This window comes from Nipponia nippon, unplaced genomic scaffold (genome assembly GCF_047370975.1).
Source record: "Nipponia nippon isolate SJK-2023a ecotype South Korea unplaced genomic scaffold, ASM4737097v1 scaffold_4, whole genome shotgun sequence".
Classification (NCBI taxonomy): domain Eukaryota; kingdom Metazoa; phylum Chordata; class Aves; order Pelecaniformes; family Threskiornithidae; genus Nipponia; species Nipponia nippon.
Window position 1 is genome coordinate 58,712,091 of NW_028262358.1, and position 20,202 is coordinate 58,732,292.

At 41.4% G+C, this 20,202-nt stretch overlaps 1 protein-coding gene across 10 annotated transcripts in view; it reads left to right on the forward strand.

Annotated features, from left to right (window-relative positions):
- The window catches only part of ARID1B (AT-rich interaction domain 1B), a 334,462-nt gene that overhangs the window by 300,135 nt on the left and 14,125 nt on the right, over positions 1–20,202 (forward strand). For all 10 annotated transcript variants that reach the window (XM_087773694.1, XM_087773697.1, XM_087773700.1 and 7 more), the window contains 4 exons: positions 4,504–4,713; positions 8,182–8,386; positions 17,943–18,081; positions 19,433–19,605. In XM_087773694.1, the coding sequence (XP_087629820.1) occupies positions 4,504–4,713; positions 8,182–8,386; positions 17,943–18,081; positions 19,433–19,605 (727 nt within the window). The remainder of the gene's footprint in view (positions 1–4,503; positions 4,714–8,181; positions 8,387–17,942; positions 18,082–19,432; positions 19,606–20,202) is intronic.

Consider the following 20,202-nt stretch of genomic DNA (forward strand, 5'->3'; position numbering starts at 1 on the left):
ATGCATTCCTGAGCTCATTGCATAAACTGCGTAACAAATCCTAGAGCCATTGTGAACATATGTGGAGTTTTTTCCATGGAAATATGAGAAAGTATAGTGTTGGGAAAAATAAAGGGAGGAAGTCAGGGCTTTCAGTTTCTTCTGAATGCTCTTTTGTCCAAATGCTGCTGCATCTTCAGCTTTGGTTAGCTTCTTGGTACACAGATACGGATAAATACAGTGTGTTGGAACACTAGAAAAACGAGTGCTGTAAATTAGCTGATCACTTTTTACCTATGAAGGCCAGTGTATTGGATAACTTCATCGACTTGAACAGTAGCCTGACATAGACTGGAACGATTGATTGCAGGCGTTTCGTTACACTTGAAAACAGCCTGAATTTGTTCATTAAATCCCAAAGCTGCTTCATGTGCCACAACTTCTCCATTCCAGCAGAGGATAAAAGCAAGGGTGAATGGTCTGTGATTCACTTCACAGTGTCCCTGTGATCCTACTAAGTAGATCCTCTCTTTCAGCAGTTTTATATGGAAGTGAGGCATGAGAAAATGTGGAGAAGGAATTATTGAACGTTATGTTTGGAGGGCTCCTCGGGTACATGGGTAAAAGAACGCTTCTGCTATGCTGATTTTGCACGTAGTTGTGCATCCCTAACAGTGGCGAGGTGGCTTTAAAATTCTTTAAAAGAGAATTTAAATTCTTTAAAAGAGTGTGGGTGTGAACTATGCAGGGGCACTGCACCGTGAATAAAACAGTAGGTTATGAAAACCCCATAAAATGCTGTTCACTGTCCATAGGTACACATGAGCGTGACAATGAATACACTTGAATAGTGCTGTATCTCCATGGTGCTGGCTGTGAGGGGTCTGCAGGGTCCTTCAGGAGGAAATCTTGACAGAGGATTGTGTCCTGCAAAAGCCTCTGCCAGAGCCTGGACTTCGGCAGTTGTTGCTGCCTGTGTATGCACACTCTGTTCTGTAGTAAAATAGGTCTACATAATAAGTGTAACATTAGCAAATTCTTTATTGAATTGGGGGAAGTGAACGGTAGATAGTTCTATAAATATAGATGCTTAGAGATATGTACAGAAACAACTACCCACTGCCTTAATGTGAAAAGAACTCCTACAGAAATTTATGTTGCTCTGAAGGATTCTGCAGACTCGCCATACAAGAGTCTGTGTAAAATACAGTTTTAATGGGTGGTAGGCGTATTGAAAATAAAGTATGGGGTTTGAGAAATTTAATATGAGAATTGGCTTTGGTAGCCACATATTTAGATGTGTCCTTTTTTAAATCATCCATTTAAACATGGCCAGTCATATCATGTAGAAGAGTGCTGGGGACTGAGGGCAGAGTAGGATACAACTAAATCAGTAAAGGTACGTGCCACAGGCTTGCACCAGCATTCTTTTATCACCAAAATTATCAACAAACTTAACAGAAGAAACGCTTATGATCTGTATTCTTCCAGCATTGCCTGGCATGTGCTCATTTTAGTTAACAATCTGCTAACGGGATCATTTTGTAATAAACCCTTATTTTCGGAGGGTTAACATTTACCTGTAGGCAAATTTAGGCTTCCAGCTGAACTTGCCCATGTGGCACTGAAGTTTGTTTGTGTGTAGACTAGCTTGCACACATCTGTCATTTTTATATGTTTACATTTATAAAAATAGAGAAGAGAAAAAGATCTTTACTCTTGAGGAATAGCGTTCTTCCCTCCAGTGCATTCTTCTAAAGTTAACATTTCATTTTCGAAGAAAATTGCACCCATTTTACAAAGCATGACAACCTGAAAGCTCACACAGTAAGAAACACTTCTTACCTTCTGTAAGCTGTGAAAAGTTTTCAGATTATACTGTCATTTTAGAGCCTGCTGCCACACTGCTGAAAAGCAGCATCATTTGAGATGTATAGTAGAAAAACCCAGAACGAAAAATTCCTAACAGGTTTCCATTCTGCTCTGAATCTGATTTGAAAAAGAGAGTCTTACCGTATAAAAATGAAAACGTAGAACTGGTAAATCTGAACGTTCTTAATCGTGAACTACCATAAAAGTGAAATGGAAACTATTTTGTTGCCTCATATGTTAGAATTTAAGCACATACAAAATTTGCTGGGTAAAAGCTGAATTTTCCCCCCTTCATTTTTATTAGAGTTCCATGGCATCATAAGCGTCAGATTAAAATTAATGCTGATGAGCAGTAGAGTAACTTTTTTATATGGAAGTTGGTACTGCAGTTGGTAGTGGGGTGGCTCCAGTTTATTCAGCTGTTCAGGCCTATGTGATCATATATCTGTTCTCACCACAAAACCAGATTAGTAGCAACATGACTTGCCTCCTTCCCTCTTTCACCCACCCCCCCAAAAAAATCTTTGACAAAGTACATTTGTTGAAAAGAGTTAAACTGGTTTAAACACTCAGATACATAGCAAGTGATGCTTAGAGTGAACCGGTTGCCATTACAGAATCAGTTTGTGCTTTCATTGCATGATCTGCAGGACTTATGTCAAAGTACTTTCCTGCCAGCCACTTAGTATTAGTAAAACAAACTCAGCCTTGACTCTGACTTCAGCAGGAGTTGTAACACAACTGAATCTGGCTCAAGTAAAATTCAGGAGTGCACCTCATTTCTAAGTAAGAAAGGTAATAATATCTGCATGTAGGAAGGACTACTGCGAAGAAGTTTCAGTACCAGGAGGCAAGGCAGGAGACTTTACAGGAGGCTATTTATTTAATTAAAATGAATATCCATTCACTGGAAAGAACAGCAATGGCTCATGGAACTGCTGGGTCACCCCCCTTGGCTTCACGTCTCTTTTCTCCTGGCTCTCCTCCAGCATTGCCAAGTTTCAGCTAGTGGCTGGAGGCAGATACAGAGCCTGTCATATTTTCCAGGCTAACATGCAAGATGAATGGTGGCAAAGCTTTTAAAATCATTGGCAGTTGGATGCTACCCCACTGCGTCTTTCGTGGTGTTTAGTGCCAGTCCTCAGCAGCGCTGTGTGGGGACGTGGACGAAGTGGGTAGTTCTGTAGCATCCACGAGGGACAGCTAGGGTCATCTTTAGAGATGTTCAACTAGAAATAAGTTCCTGTTTACTTCAGAATAGAGCTGTCTCCTGTTCAAAGTAAGGAAGAGGCAAAGGAGGGAAAGTGTGATTGACGAGATGAGTTTAAAGAAGTGTCTACTGCAATCAACAACCAAGTTGAGGATTTTACTATGCAGACATAAAGGATATGTTTCCCTTCATATATTTAGCTCCTTTCCCAAAGCTTTATGTCAATCTTTTTCTCTTGTGTTTAATTCTGAGCCGCTCCCATCTTCCACTGCTGAGCAAATCGCTTCACCTTCTGCAAGCAGGGGGGTCTTCCTGCAGTGGCAGCAGCCCCTCTCTGCTGCCGGATCAGCGGCAGCTCGGATGGGGTGTAGTCCATCCACACATGGCACAGAGCCCAGCTCACAGGGTTACATTGCACGGAAAAGGTATGATGAGGAGTTAGAGCTTGTGTAGCAGCCTCAATGCTTTCTGCCATCTCCACGTAGAGAGGAAAAGGGCATCAAGATAACATGAGCTTTCATTAGCTGTAAAGCCCAAATAGCAGCAGGAAAACAGGTTCACTCCTGCCCTTCTGCCACGTGAGAGGGAATTCTGCTCTTTCCACCTCTTTCGCTTTTCCTGGCAGTGGTTCAGCTTTGATACCTGTTTTCCCCAGGTCGTAATACACATTCTCTTTGCAAGGCAGGACATGTGAGATGGCTATCTTCTGTCCTCTTTCAAGGGAGGAGAGTAGTAGCCATTCATAAGCAGTATTGGCTCAGGCAGCTAATTGGCAGTTCACAACGAGTATTGCCACCAGTCTCCTTGTACGGTAGACACTCTTGCTCATCTTGCTTTTTGGCCAGTGGTGGTGTGAAGAGGTAGTAAAGCATAACAATTCGTGACCCTCTAAAGAGAGTACTACTCCTCGGTGTACTAGTTTGCCATGATTCACGCTTCAGGTTACTTTTGTGCGATTCCTGTTCTGGAGGAACACTTCCAGGTTTTCTAGCCCCTTTTGGGGGACAAAGGGGAGAGGGTTGATTTGGTTTGTTTTTAGGATTATGTAAACTTGTGTGGGACAAACTTGGTTTCAATTTTACCCAAATTATTGCTTACAAAGCACTTTGAGATAAGTGGATGAGAAGCACTATGTGAGAGGTACCTCTTCTTAAAACGACATGAGGCAACATCAGAAACTTGCCTTCTGGGATCCAAAGTTCAGATCAGTGAAAGAAATATGAAAATGGGGAGTTTGGGCCCTTTATTTAAAAAGCTGAATTTTCCGTATATGGACAGAATGTGCTGTTTGTGCCTGAACTAGTAGCCTTCATTCCTGACTGTTGTGTGATAGCTTTAGTTTGTTTGACATCTTCTCTTTTTCAATGTTGTGAGTTTCTTACTTTCTTTTCCCTCCCCCTCCCACCCTTCCCCCAACTCTTTTTTTTCTTCTTGCAATTTAGAAATCAAGTTCCTCTACCACAACTGGAGAGAAGATCACAAAAGTCTATGAACTAGGAAACGAGCCGGAGCGCAAGATGTGGGTAGATCGGTACCTCACGTTCATGGAGGAGAGGGGCACGCCCGTGGCCAGTCTGCCAGCTGTGGGCAAGAAGCCCCTGGACCTGTTCAGGCTCTATGTCTGCGTCAAAGAGATTGGAGGTTTAGCCCAGGTGAGATGAAGTGCGGGAAAGTGAAGCTTTTGAAAAGGCGATACACATCTTTTTCTGGAGTATTTCCTGCTGGTTACACCGTTACATTTTCAGCCCTGACAACGTTGTTGAAGAAAAGAGAGTTTCGTGCTTTAATATTTGTCTGGAGTTCATTTTGGGCTGCATAATTGCCCTAAAACTCTACAGTTTGAATCAAAATTGATCATTACTATAGACAGATGCAATTGTTAAACCTGTGTAGGGGAATCCAGTAATGCCACTAGGAGAAGAAAAGAGGACAAGGCCATTGGATCAAAGTTACGAGTAAGAAACACATGATAGAACTGAAAGGAAAAGGAGATTTTGAAATTCATCCTTCCAAGATGGGGATACTGCCTCTAGGACAGATCAGTTCATCTCTCCAGAGAAGTGGCAGATATATTCTTGAAACGCAGTCAATCATCCCAAACCTTTCATCTCTTGAGTGTCTCTGTACAGTACATTTGTTTCTTAGACACAGACTGTGCTTTCCCTATGTTTGGAAAATGCTTACAGGTTATTTTGGCTTGCCTTACAAATATAGTGATTACAAGGAAAAGGTGAATTACTTAATTGAGATGAAGGAAAATGAAAGCAGGAAGAGCTGAGAATAAAAAAGTCACAGGTGGGAGAGAGAAGCTTTGGTTTGTGTTCTCACCAGTTAACTGGAAGTTTTGCAAAGGGATGTTGGGAAGTTACTTGTGAGTTCTGTAAGACTGACCACCACAGAGCAAAACTAAATGTTTCATTGTCTAGCACCATCATAAAGGGAAAGCAGGAGAAAATGGTCAGTATTTGCAGCCTCAGATTTGGTATTCGAAGTCATCTGTCCTTGCCTGATGCTTTTACAAAGCATCCCTTGCATCTAGGGGATCACTCTGGCTAGGTGCTAGAAGCTACTGTGAAGTGCTAAGACCCATGATTTCTGTGGACTTAAGAATGTTTGTGGATGTTGAGTGCTTTGCAAGATGAGGTCTTAAACATAGCTATGTAGATAAATCTGTATATGCAGTATTTAATATAAAATAGGTAATACTTAATATTCAAATAGATACAATTTTACACTAATTACAAAATCCGAACTCAAAAATATGACAAACAAATTAGATCCTCAGAAAGAGAGCACAGTTTTAATAATATAAGTGGTTAGTTCAAGAAAGAAATGTCCAACATCATAGTACCATTTTCAATGCTCTATAGTCTATATTGAATAGTACACCTCACAACATAGGATTTGACTACTGAATTAGATCATTGGCCCTTCAAGTCCAGAGATTTTAGCTATTCCTGTTATTAAAGGAAGGCAGAGAAAGCTAATACAGTTCACCTTGCCAGTTGTTAAATGCTGTATATGGGTAAGAGATGTTATCCTGACACTTTCAGTGATCAGCTCGTGCCCCCCAGCATCATAAAGATTTGATTACTTTAGCTCAGAAACTTTATTACAGGTAAATCGTATCATGCAGCTGCTCTGCCTCATACAGCGGGATTGTGTCCATAGTATGACTCTTAGCATCAAAAATTAAGCAAGATGGGGGGCAGATGGGGTATTCTAGAGAGTCATTCAGGTTTGCTTATTATGGAAATTTATTTTCTTTTGGGACACTCAGTGTTGATTTGCAGTGACAGACGTTATGCATTGCCAAAGAATAGATGCTGTTCACTTAGACAGATTTTTGAAAGAGCTTGAGTTACAAATGTGTGTGCTTCAGTACTGGTAAAAATTGAGACTGAAAATAAAGGCTCCTGGTTTTGCTGGTGTGCCCACATGAATAATCACCATGCTTATTTGTCTGGGGCTACTGAGAGGTGCAGAGCTTTGCATGCCGAGGTTTATTTGAATGCATCTGCGTGATGCTCTCTTAAAAAGCTGTTGCTCCAACTGCTGCACTCCGCATCTCATGATTCTGTCCGGGGAGTGACAGGGGATGGAGCTGTGCAGCAGCGCTGCATATTCTCTGTCTGAATACTTGCAATTGATGGGGTCCCAACATGAACGGACCAGCTGTTGGCAGTCTTCTTTTAAATGCCAATATACTGGGCATTTAGGCATGAATCTTTCTGTTTGCATTATGCAGTGTCTTCGTTATGCACCACTTAGCTGTAAGTCAGTAGGTACAAAGGGCTGTGTAGCTGGATTTGAAGCCTCAACAGAGGGGCAGTTTATGAAAATCTCATCTTTAACTCCTGGGTTCTTGCAGGATGTATCAGAGAAATAAAAACACTTTGCATACCCATGCCAGCCTGCTTGCTATTAATGCTACCCCCAAAAGATCTTGGCTGACTGGCAGCAGTTTCAGTGTTACTACACACTGAGAGAAATGTAAGAAATGTTTCCTTTGCTGGCATGCAGGCTTAGGAACAGTGTGGCTGATGATAACCTTTGTAGCTATACAAGTTAAGTTGGAGTCATTAAAATCTCAGGCCTCGGGGCAAGTAGCAAGTCATGATGGCATGCAGGAATCGAGATTCTTCCCCAACAAAAGCTGAGATGCTCAGACATTTAAAGCCCATTTATTTCAGTGCTGCCTCCCCTCCTTGGATCATACCTAGCAATTGCACAAGTGGTTGAATGAACTCTGGGGCGTCAGGTATTGCAGCAAAAATACTGGCTGCTATGAGTGGTACAGCCGAGCGAGCCAGTGGCATCATCCAGGATGACAAACGAACTTCAGTGTTATTACAGATCAGCTGTGTTTGAGGAACTCATGAACAGAGTCTTTCAATATTCTCAGCCTTACACTGTAAACAAGACCCGCAGCAGAGTTGTGCAGTCAGCACTGTAATACAGAGTATTGCTGGACTCGCCCTGTGTGTTTGAAGTCTGCCTTAATTAATTAAAGGGCCTCGCTTCACTTTGCCTCTCATCTAGCCAAAGGCTCGGTGATCTGTCCCTGCAAGATGCCCTAAAGTGAAAGGACTTGAACCAGGAATTACAGGCTGAACTGTTAGACAGCTGGTGGCTATTTTGGAGAAAAATCTATTTTTCATATCAATGCTCAAACACTTAAATTGCAGAATAATGCTGTTATTGCTTTCTAAATTAGTTTTTCGAAGCTGCTTTTTAATTAGAATGGCGTGGGTGTGGGTGGGTGTCAGAGAGAGGGAGAATGAGCGTGCATTTGCTTGGAGATGGATTGCTAACTGAAGAGCATAGGCCCTGGAAGAGTGCAAGGCATTTAAAAGATGCACCATGCAGAAGACTCTGCACAAGCAAAGCTTTTTATGTAGCTATCAGCAGGTTCCTTAATGGTTTTATAACTGTAAATGCTGTCTATGCATTACTGCGTGTGGGAGTAATGAGCATTAGTTAAAAGAGGAAAATAAAAAAAGCAAACCAGGACATTAAGTGCTTTTTTTTTTTTCCTTTTTTTTTTTCCTCTGGTTTGTCTCCTGACTTAAACAAACCACTTTGCTGCAAACCAATGATTCTGCCATTTATTTTGCTAGGTTAATAAAAACAAGAAGTGGCGTGAGCTGGCAACCACCTTGAACGTTGGCACTTCAAGCAGCGCAGCCAGCTCCCTGAAAAAACAATACATTCAGTACCTGTTTGCCTTCGAGTGCAAGATTGAGCGAGGGGAGGAGCCCCCTCCAGAAGTCTTCAGCACTGGAGATACTAAGAAACAACCTAAGATTCAGCCGCCATCTCCTGGTAAGTCAAAAAAACTGCAGCCTCTTACACAACCATTTTTCGAATGCAAAAGATACTCACAGGGTTGCAGTTTAGAAGCATGTCTTGCTAATGCTGGACAAACAACGAAAATAAATATGTTGTTGGCTTCTTGTTTTCAAACTTGGAGCTAGCTCCCGAGTCGGGTCAGATTTAACTCTGAAGGGCCATCCGCAGTCATGTGTCTAGTTTGTCATTGTTCACTCTAACATATAAAAACGTGTGCGCCAGCATACCCTTAATATTCAGAATTACATTGGCATAGTGAAAAGAATAGCATTCTGCACAGATGTGCTTGCGCTGTAAGACACGAGGCAGCCAGTACTAAAAGGAGCACCCATTTGTCTAAAAGTCAGATTCTGGTACTTGCACTTTCCTTGCTATGACTCTGCAGCTGCATTTTCAACACAACTATTGGTCAGTAAAGCTTCAGTTGGAGTTGGGATGGCAGATGCTGGACTGATCACTGGGTCTCAGAGGGTTGCTCTGATACAGCTCGTGTTGAATGTGTGGCAGATGGAGGGAGTTGAGAGCATGGTGTATCCCCACTGACAGACCTCGTAGTTTGGAGGCACACTCTCTGTTCTTTTGTTGCTAATCCTGTATGTCAGATAAGTCGTTAGCATCACTGTCTTTATCTTCTCGTCTGAAAAATTGGAACTGGAAATGCTTGATTTTGGCTGTTCTTTTTGCATGTACAGTGTGCTGCTTGAAACCACGGTGTTTTCTTTCTAAACTAATTCAGCTTAAGACTCCCAAGACTGGACAGTCATGAGTGACATTCAAGGCAGGAAAATGCTTCAGTCGTAACATTTTAAGTACATAAGAAAAGGTGTAGTATTAGTCTATGACATTGACTTCTGGACTACCCATGGAAGAGGAAATATTTCCTTTGATTTGCTCGTTATTAGGCTTTTCTGACCAACAAAATAATTTTGTTAATACCTACCTTTGCAATTACTGTTAGGCAGACCACCTTCTTTTATTGCCAAGAGAATATAATACCTGGAATGTTTACAGCAGTTTCCTGCATTAGAAGGCAGTATTAAAGTATTAAGAAAGTATTAAATACCTTAATTTCTGTTAGTGCAGTTCACTGGCTGAAAATGGGAAGCAGTGAGTCAGGCACCCAGCAAGCTCTCCAGGCAGTTTGCAGGCTGCGTGGCTCCAGTTTCAGAATTCCTATTGGGGATATCAGAAAATTGCAAAGACCTTTATAATCATATAATACAGTTCTAGCTTTTAGAAGATCATTTGTTATGATAGCACTTTGTCAGTACAGAAAAAGATAAAGGCAATAAGGCTTAAATCTTTTTCAGCCTGATGTATTCCGTGTAAGGATTTTGGGGAGTGTTTAGTAAAAATCTTCCTAGATGCATCTCTGTGTAATAACTGAAATATTTCCTCCACCTTGTTAACACCTAGGGTTATCAAGTACCCCAATGCTGATTATTTAATAGAGAAGATAAGTAGGTTACTTTGCAAGGCAAGTTTAGAAGATGGGGAAAAATATTTGGTACTAGAAGTGAAGCCCATAGTCCCAATGTTTATCTGTCTGAAATGAGCACAGAGTGTCCTGAATGTGCATCGCTGCAAAAAATAAAAGATGTTGGACGTGCCTGTCACGTCCTGAGAAGGCTGGTAAAGGGAGCTGAAACTGTTAGACTTGTTAAGGAGGGTGAAGAGGAAATTCATCTCTTTCTAAAACTAAACAGCACTACTAAAAATGAAAGTATTTTGCTTTGCTCTCTCCTCCCTTACCCCTCTCCCTCCAACACTGCTCCCAGTGGTTGGTTCAGGGATGATCACTGTCAATTGGCTGAATTTTGCGGTGAAGAATCGTTATTTAAATACATAAGCCTGAAACAAAGGAATAGAAATGTCAGATGTACCACTTTTACGTGGTCCTTTTGCATCATGGCTCTACAGATGAAAATGGCAAAGTCCAAGTTTAAATTTATCGTAACATTCGAGCAAGCTGTCTATGAGGAGAACTGAAACTATTTTTCTAAAATAAAAACACAGCAGGACATAGAGACTAGAAGAGGGGGAAGCAAGCAAAGATCTCAAGGTTTGTTTTGTTGGCGAGAAAAGCGCTCGTGTCACTGAATGGACTGCACTTCTGTACGGAGAAAGGCTTTCCCAGTGTGTATCAGCTTTAGTACATGAAATCCCGCTGAGGTATAGATGCTGCAGAGAGTACAAGCCTGTTCTCTTTAATAGTCAGCTTTTTTTCCTCCTCCTTTTCCTTTAGCATATACCAACATTAACATTTTAACTGCACAAAAGAAGTAGACTTGTAGATGTACTTTAGATAATCTGTTACTCTTTGGCATTCAGAGGGGACAGGAGCCCAATACAACAAGAAACAATAGTCTCCAAAGGTCCTTGCTTTAACCATTAGCCTCTGTTGTGCAGTTAGCTCAGTGTAGGCAGAGCCACTTTGAAGCCAAATCCACTTGCAGAGAGCTAGTTACAGTATTAGGGCTGAAGTTAATTCTGATAAAAAAGCAAGGGGACTTGTCTCAGAGGGGAGGGTGTTGTATTTCGTCCAATTCTAACCAGCTGATGCTATGAAATCAGGGTCATGAGAGTGTAAACATCAGCTCAGCTTCATAAAACTTTTCAAACTAAATATTTCAATTGCTCATAAGAATATATAGGGAATATTTATAAGAATATATAGGGACTGGCAGCCTTCTTGGTCCAGAGAAGAATTCAGTTCCTATGTAGATGTAGTTCCCAGGTACATGTTACGCAAGGTGGGAGCAGAGAGACACACAGTTCAGAGCAGGTCAGTTGTTGCAGGTGTCCCGCATCCAAGGGGTGATTATGTGACTGCCCCACAGACGACCTTCCGAATGCGCTCCTAGAGGGAACACTAGGAAACACAGCGCAACCACCGTAGCGAGGGGATTGCCAGACAAGAACCCGGTCAGGGAAAGGATGCGATGTGTAAGTCAAATTTATGGGACTGCAAGGCAGTGGTCTGGGTCCATGTGTTAGTCCATTTACTTCTAGCACTGTATTTGGGATTCTCCCATCGCTTCTGTTTTTTACAACATCATTAATAGGGTAAATGGTATGTAAAGGAGTGACTAATTTAGTGCTATGTACAGTGCAATTCAGGATAGTGTCAGCAATTATAAAAGGTTGAAAAAAGGAGCGAGGGTAGAGCGGCAAAGTGACAGGCTGGTTGGCTTTGTTGGGCAGAGGTTTGCACAGTAGCCAAGGCGTTGGGGTAGGATTACCTGCCTATTTTAGTAAATGTTCTGGCTTCATACTACTGTCAGAGCCTCTTCTGGTCTTCCGTAAAACTCACAGGGAGAGGTGGGGGCCTGAATGTGGTTTAGCATGGCTTGCACTGCTCTGAGGCTGTGCAAGTTGGAGACGTGCTTGTGGTGGGCTGAGGCCTTTCTATCACAGCTTAAATCTGTCTGGGTCAGATAACGCTGTCAGCAGTGAAGACCAGCAGCAGATGCCTAATGACAGGCTAGCTATTAGAGGACCCCTGTCGGCCTTATGTCCTGATTGTTGGGTCCGTGCCAAGGGCCACGTCAGCTGTTGACTGCTCTTTTGCTGTGCAGAAAATGCCTTAGAGAGAGAGAGAGAGGCATCGTAGGTCTTTGTAAGCATCCTTCTGGAACTCCAGTGCGTTCCAGAAGTGGGTGCAAAGAGAAAATGCTCTTCCCGTCATGCGTGTTTGATAGTTTTGACCAAAATATGCATAAATTATGTGGCAAGTTCTGAACTGAGAATAATTCTGGGGGCCATTTTGCTAAGCACTAATGGGTGCTGGAGAACAAATTTCAAAAAAGCATCAGCATGAAGGAGTTATTTTCCATTGCTGTACTCTGGCACTGTAAATTCTTAGCTGCAGTATGCGGTTTTGTATGCCTGACTCTCAAAATTCCAGACTGAGCCGTTTACCCTACGCTGAATGAACAGGATGGCCACAGTGGTACAGCTGAGGATGCTCCTGAGTAACACTCAGCAGCTGGCCCTGATGTCAGCGGAGATTTCATGACAGCAAACGTGGAAAATTGTGCGCCTGTGTTGGCAAGAGGGAGCAGAGCACGCCAAGAGCGTGTTCCCTGCGTTTCCTTGGCAGCAGAGAAACAAGACTTGGGGAGGGGGATGGCGGGGGGGACGCGACACAACACCACACGCCACAGCCATTCAGTGAGTGCGTCTGTAACCAAACCCATCCGTCTCTGCTGGCGGGTGGCTGACTGAAGTGCTATTATTAGCAGGCAGGTGATGTCATGGAGCGTGTCATGAGGCCAGCCAGGGAATCCCACGGAAGATGGATGGGCGAGGAGTCGGGAGGGGTGGACGGGGGGACAGGCAGAGGTGCCCCCATGCTTGCACCCGCGCCTGCCCGGGGGGGCCCTGCCACAGCCAGCGGCCCCCAGCCCGGCCTAACTGGAGCACTGGGTTCGTGCTGTGTAAATTATCTTCCCAGCGTGGTGGCTGGCTGTTCGCTCTGAAGTATGTGAATGTACTTAACCTTCAGTAACCTTTCCATTGTTTACTTTAGAGTATACATTTGTAGCTTCTGGCAAAAGGTAGGGATATCCTAGAGAGCATGTCAGGCCTCATATTAATGGAGTTTCAAGAGGTTGCTTTCTTCTTTTTTTTTTTTTTTTCCTGAAGGGAAAAAATTGCTGGCAAGAGCAAGATTTCTTTTTTTTTTTTTAACTGCATATTTCTGTTCTGGTAAATAAAGGGTCTTTCCTGAAAGCAGTACTTACGCCATGCAGGCTTTGCAAGGAAAAAGCCATGCTGGTGCTGTAATTCCATGCTGCCAAGAATAACGCATGCTGTTGAGTGAACTGTGGAAGAGTTTTAGGACTTCACCTTCTCACTGACAAATATGTTCATTTTATTTCATTTTGGATGGATTTTCTATTGTTAAAAGCATATTCTTACAAATCTGTTATGACACTTGAAAGACAAGTGTTGCTTAGACGTGGATGTGAGATGAAGAATTCAGTAGCTGTGTATACACAGGTTTTTTCCTGGACATCCCCAAGTCAGCTGCAGAATCGTGTAAGCAGAGATTACCTATTCTAAAAGAACATTGTTGTTTGTCTTCCTTCTTAGTTCTTTGTTTAATACTGAAGCTTATGAAGCGCTTTAAAAGATACAGTTTCTATTTCAGGATGTCCACAATCAAAATTAAACATCTACCATAATAAGAGCCCTGCAAGGATAGATGTAAAAATTTCAGAGAGCAGCTTAGCAGATGTAAAATTTAAGGTGAAACATGAAAAAGGAATATGGTACTTTCTTACAGAGAAGAGGCTTGTTTTCATATTCTTTAATTAGAAAACATTGCGAATAGCAATGTGTGTAAAATCTATGTGTGAGAGAAGGTAACGAGTTTGCATTTAACCTGTGTGCATGCAGGCGCCTGTGTGCGCATGCTCTATCCAACAGCTGTTTGAAGTGTATTGCTGTGATGCAAAGTCAAGTGCTCAAAGGTTAGGAAATGCCAAAAGTGAGATGCAATCTTTGCAATCTTAATTATGTTTCCTTGTGCATATACCGTTCAATACACTCTTAATTACGCAGTCACATTGAAATTTTTTCCATGAAATGTCTGTGTCATTCAGTGCATGGAATAAACAGTGCTCGGTGAATGAGGAGCTATTCAGTATTTTGTGTTATCCTCACTGTTCAGTACACAGCCCTTGCTTGTGCCACAGTTTTCAACCAGACTCAAACATTTGAGAGTTATAAATTTACTCTTTGGTTTTTCTCATCTTCACTACAACTGTATTTGAGGGCTTTAAAAAGTATTAATCAGCATTTGCAATACCCATCTGAGAGGGAAAGCAGTATGATTCCCATTCTACAGAAGAGGAACTGGGCTACCAAAAAATCTACAACATGAGTATCTGCTAATTCTGGGTGCTAGTTTTACAAGTTTTGCCATGCGTAGCTCTTTATATGATCTCATCTGTTGCCCTGCATGGATCTGCACAGCTGGAAAACAGCATCTCTAAACAGACTCTCTGAGAAAAGGAGCACACATCTAAGAACCTCTAGTGCAAAATTTAATTTCAGTCATATGCCCAGTATTGGACTTTTCCCAGTATTGAACTCTTATGTCTCTTTAACCAGCCAACCATGGTTCTTTCCCTGTACTTTAACTCTCATTAGGTACATTTTCTGGGCTTTCTTGGTGTTCCCTGTTGCGTAGTACCATGTCCATGCAACTTCAGACTTCTCATATTCTAATCTGATCTCAGCAGCATCTGTATCTCCTTTCCAGGTTCCCAGTCCCCTTGTCAGTCTCCTTCTATTCTCCTTTTCTGTTGATGGTCAAAAATCCTATTACCTTGCCTTTGCTTGCCAACCTCCAGTTGTAACCCTGAGAGTTTGTGTGGGGCGGCTTCCTGGCTATAGGTTCTCATGCTCAGCTCCACATTCAAGACTGCCCAGATCAACCCAGGAGCTGAGTTGCAGTGAGAGTCCTGCTCACCCCCAGCCTGAAATAAGTGCAAACAGGATCTTCAGAAAACCAGGCAGTGAATGTATAGCAAGCTAATAATCTCTACATATTAGCAGGTATTTTTGACAAATTTATTTGGCCAAATGAGAATAAACACTGGAACAGTAAGAGTATTTCCCTGTCACGGGCACGTCCCCAACATTAGCACCAAGTCTCTTCTTCAAACAATGAAGGGCCCACTGGTGCTGTGTGTGAAAAAGGTGACCAAATATGTATTTGGCTTCCAAGACCCACAGAAATATTTCTCTTTTGGGGACGACAGAAGAGGACCATATATTTTCAAAGGCATATTCTTAAAAACAGTTGGCCAATTACAGATGAAAATTTCCAAAACAAAATTAGCTTGACGGGAATATCCATCAGGATGACTTCCTGATGATTGGCTGAAGCTTGGCAAAGTTACTGAAAGTCACATCCTAAAAGAAAAAGTTAAGTTGCTTAAAAATTTGTACCTGCTCTACCAACAGTAACCATTAAGAGTACATACTTATCTTTCTTTTCTTTCTCAAGGAATGTGCTATTTACATTGATGCTATTAGCAAAATATAGATGAACTATTCAGCGGCCTGTGAGTGTATGACATAGAAATGATTGTCTTCGCAGTTGCTTGTAGGTCATATCCACACTTGGGCTCTTTTTGGTAGCTGATGACCTAATCCAGAGATTGAAACACTTGCAGTCCCTATTCTGTAGAAGTGTCCCTGACCCAATGGAGGTCAAGAGCAAAGCGTATTAACAAAGCAGTACCAGAAACTTTGCACTTCTCAAGACAGCATTTGCCTTCCATTTTTTCAGCTGTTCGTAAGCAGTCACTTAGAAAGAGGCGGGGGAAGAATAACCAGCCCTATAACCACCACCCAGCAGATAGAAATTTGGCTTGTAGCTTCTCAGTTGGATGTCTTCTTTTTGCTTTTAAACCTTTCCTTATCTAAGATGATTACATAAAAAACATTGTTGTTCATAATAAAGATTCTTTATCCATGCAGCCCATAAATACTGAAAAAAATATTCTACTTGTTTTCTTTAGGCTTACTTATATATGAATTAAGTTCTTGCTCAGGTAGGATAGGGAAGAACTTAATTGCTGCTTAATAGCCCACCGTAAGAGAAATATGCAGGGTTAGGCAATATCGTGTTTTACAGTAAGTAAAGAGATGTTTACTGACATGGTTCTAATATAACAAGATGGTATGTGACAATGTGCGGCTTAACTCAGAAGTGCTTTCAAGCTTTTTAGAAGTAATCTAGCATTGTGTCTAAAGCTCAAGGGCAGGAGGATGATCCTGGCGCACTCAGGGGTCATTATATACAAAGGGCTCTTTTTATGTGAACGTGATGATTTTTTTATTATCATATGGATTTGTTTTATTATAGCACTAAAGCCTTTAGTAAACTGTAGCATTAGTTGTTGCAAATGTTGTTGTTACTGTATTAATGCAATCAGAGAGCTTTTTTTAAACTTTTTTTGAACCTTATTACTATGTGAACATAATCCAAACATGCCTCAGAAAGCTGAGGACAAGAACAATGTGGTCTACACAATGTGGATTCTACATATGCACTTGCTACCGAGACTGATCTCCAGATAGTGGAACATGTGTTACAGATATAAATGAAACACATATAAAAAAGGTGTTCTTCAGTTAAAAACAAGCTCTGCCTGTCAAGATGATGAGTGTTCTAGGATTCTGAGTCAATTATAAACTACTCTCTCTTTCACATACAGAAGAAAAGCCCATACTGCTTGTTCCAATTTTGCCTCTAACAGTAATTTTAAAAGTTTTGTTAATTGGTTGTTGAACGTAGTCAGGCACTACAAAATGCTTACATGACAGTTCAAAAAAAAGAAGGACCTCTGAAGCCAAAGCCATGTCTTTCTGAGTCTATTAGATTTGTGAATTTTTTCTGTTGGTAATTTTTTTTCCCAATTGCATGTAAAGATTTGAATCCTACAAGTTCTCCTCGGGTAGAATTTCTGCTGCAAGGCCAGTCAGCTCCAAGGCTTAGATATTGTTACTAATTCCCACTCCACCTTCTAAATCAGAAAACTACTGCGTCAGATCTTTGGGATTGGGGCGTGTTTCTCCTCGGTAGTCATATGAAAATAGTAACTTCAGTGTCTACTTAAAAAGACTGGTCTGGATATATTTTATCATTAGCTTACATGACGTATTCATTTAATGCCCTTAGTACTGCTCAGTTTCATCGGAATAGAACAGTACATGCTTTTCTATGCTTGTCGTATCAAGAATATAGCTATTTACCACGGTTAAGGAGGACAATAGTGCAGGTACTCTGTCGCAGGTACTGGTCTGTTATATGTGCTCTAGAATGACCCTAACTACATTTTGTTAAGATGTCCATTGCTATTTTTACAATTTTATTAGGAGTGTTAGCTATAGTCTCCTGTTCAAATTCTACTTTCAGTGATCGCTTTCTTCTTATCCCAGATTGCCTTTTGCATTTCTTAAATACAATCTTTCGCCATGCTGTCTCAAAGATGGCATAGGATTGCAGTGTGCCACTAATCATTTGCCATGTTTCACCATGGAAATGTCTGCCTTTTAGTGGTAAATGAAATTATGAATTTATATTAATATAGCAGTTTAAATCTCTGAGGAAAAGCTTCTGGCTGAAATTTGCCTTATAAATGTATGTGTTGTGATAGTGATTATGTGAAGAAGCTGTGCCAAAGAACAACCTTCATTTACTCTGTTGTAAACTATAGACAATTAACTTTGTATCTCTGACCTCCGATTTAAATGATCCTTCATCTAGATGATTTCTATTCATGTTGCTTCAGGCAGCAGATTAAACTCATGGTTCTAGGAAAGATGATGGCTATTACTGCACAGCATATCCTGATCTCAGAGGATTTTGGGGCAGTTACAAAATACTGAGATGCATGGTATAAGCAGTCTTACAGGGGAAAGAACCAGTTTCTCTCCTTGATGATTATTATTTCCACAGGAATTTGGCTGCTACCTTTTAATATTTCCTTTTGCTTTAATTTCCCAGCTAATTCTGGTTCCTTGCAAGGTCCTCAGACTCCACAGTCTACTGGTAGTAATTCCATGACAGAAGTGCCAGGCGATTTGAAGCCCCCAACACCAGCATCAACACCTCATGGACAGATGACACCTATGCAGGGTGGCAGGTATGAAAAGGGCTTTGCTTCATTTTTTGTTGGGCTGTAGTTCTACAACAGTTTAAGCCAGTCTTTCCCAACTGCTTGGGCACTCATCTGATTCTGTGGTGAACTGGTCAGAGCCTTAAAAGCAGCAGAAAATGATTCCTTTTTGGAGGGGAGAGAGGGAAAGGGAGGAAGGAGTAGGAGCTGCATTAGCTTTCTAAACACCAGAGAAGGATCAGACAAGCACCAGTGCAAAGGGGGACATGTGAATATGTGAAGAGTGGGGAGGAAGGTGGAACCCAGCAGCACCAACTTAGAACCACAGCCTTCCTTTCCTTGCTTACCCTGCCCTCCTCTGGTATACAGGTCCAGACATTCATGCTCAGGAAGGAGGAATGTGTGGTTGTAAGGTGTTAGTTAAATTCAAATTATGAAAAGCGTATATCGTAACACTTGTTGAGATAGCAGGGGATTCAACTGGATGGACCATGAGATCCCTTGCAGTTCTTTGTCCTGTAAGTCACACAGACCGGCTTAATCTGAAGTGAGGCCTTCTCACCATTCGTTAACGATCCTTAGCCCACTGAAGTCCAGGAAAAAACATTCTTGGTGACTTCAGCAGGAATGTAGCTGAGCTCTGAACTATGTACAGAGGCACTCCAAACGTAACATACTTAGGTTCTTTTTTTCTCTATCTGTAATACTGCAGAAAGGATAACAAGAACCTTTTTTAATAATCTTTAATTCAGATTGAGTTTTCTTTCACTATGTAAAAACTTTTCTTTTGCATTAAGAATAAATCTGATAGTTACCGGGGAAACTCCCATTTTCCAAGCCGAATTTTTAAGGGCTTTAGAATAAATCTGACTGCAACCATAAAGGTTAGTGCCTCTCCATAACAGTAAATGGTATTTGGGAGGTAAATCAAGTGTTGCTGTTTAGTCTTTCCTCTAGCAGGAGATCAATGGGGTGCTTGGTAAATTTGAAAGGTAATAAATATGAAACTGATAAAAAGTAATACTATTTTGACACAGCATACAATTAACCTGTGGAGCTCACTGCCTTGGGGTAGTGAGGCAAACAGCTTAGTGAAATTTCAAAAGGGTTTAGACTTCTATATGAGTAATAGGAACACACACAGTTGAATTAGATTTAAAAACCCTGATCTTTAAGGTAAGTAGCCAGATAAGCTTGGGGAGAAAAATGGGTTTTTTTAATGATTGTCCACTGTGGAAGTTTTTGGCATCTTCCTCAGATGTATTCTGCCCTGATCACTGCCACAGCATCATGGGCTAGGTGTATTATAGTCCAGTCTGTTTTCACAGTTCTTATGAATACGTGATAACGTTAATGCCTCCTTTTTCTCATCTGCTAGAAACAGCACAGTTAGTGTGCATGATCCCTTTTCTGACGTAAGTGATTCAGCATTCCCGAAGCGAAACTCCATGACGCCAAATGCACCATACCAGCAGGGAATAAACATGCCAGATATGATGGGAAGGATGCCATATGAGCCGAATAAAGATCCTTTCGGTGGAATGAGAAAAGGTATTTTCTTTGCAGGAGCTTAAGTGTTCTTCCCTACTTCCATGTAATCAAGATGTTCTAGTCATCAGAATGAGCTTTTTTACTTTGCTAATTTTGCCATTGGTAAAATGGTCTCCTTGTAGCAAAGAGAGAGGTGCAGTGCAATTGTGTTTCATTGTGGTCTGGTCATATTGTCATCTCTCAGAGTCACACTGTTTATTTTAGACTTAACAGAATCCTAAGAATACTTGTAGGAATACATTTCAGGAAATGGCATAAATTCATAGGTTTAGATTTTGTGCAATGCCGTATGTTTCTTGAAGGTGGGTAGCTACTCTGCAAATCAGATGCTGGACTTCAGTATTAGAATGTGAAGCAGTGAAGCCACATGCCTGGTTGTAGTAGGGCTGAACTTGGGAATTCACTGTGTGGAACTGAGCAAGTCTCCTAATGCTCTCTGTCACAGTTCACATATTTTTCAGAATAGGAAAGCTAATTTTTTTCTCACTTGGACAGGCCCTGACAAAAGGTGATAAACACAGTCGAAGTTTGTTTATTTTTAGAAAGCAAAAATTAAAGGTAATCTCAAACCTGACTCTTGTCCTTTTGGGCACTTAA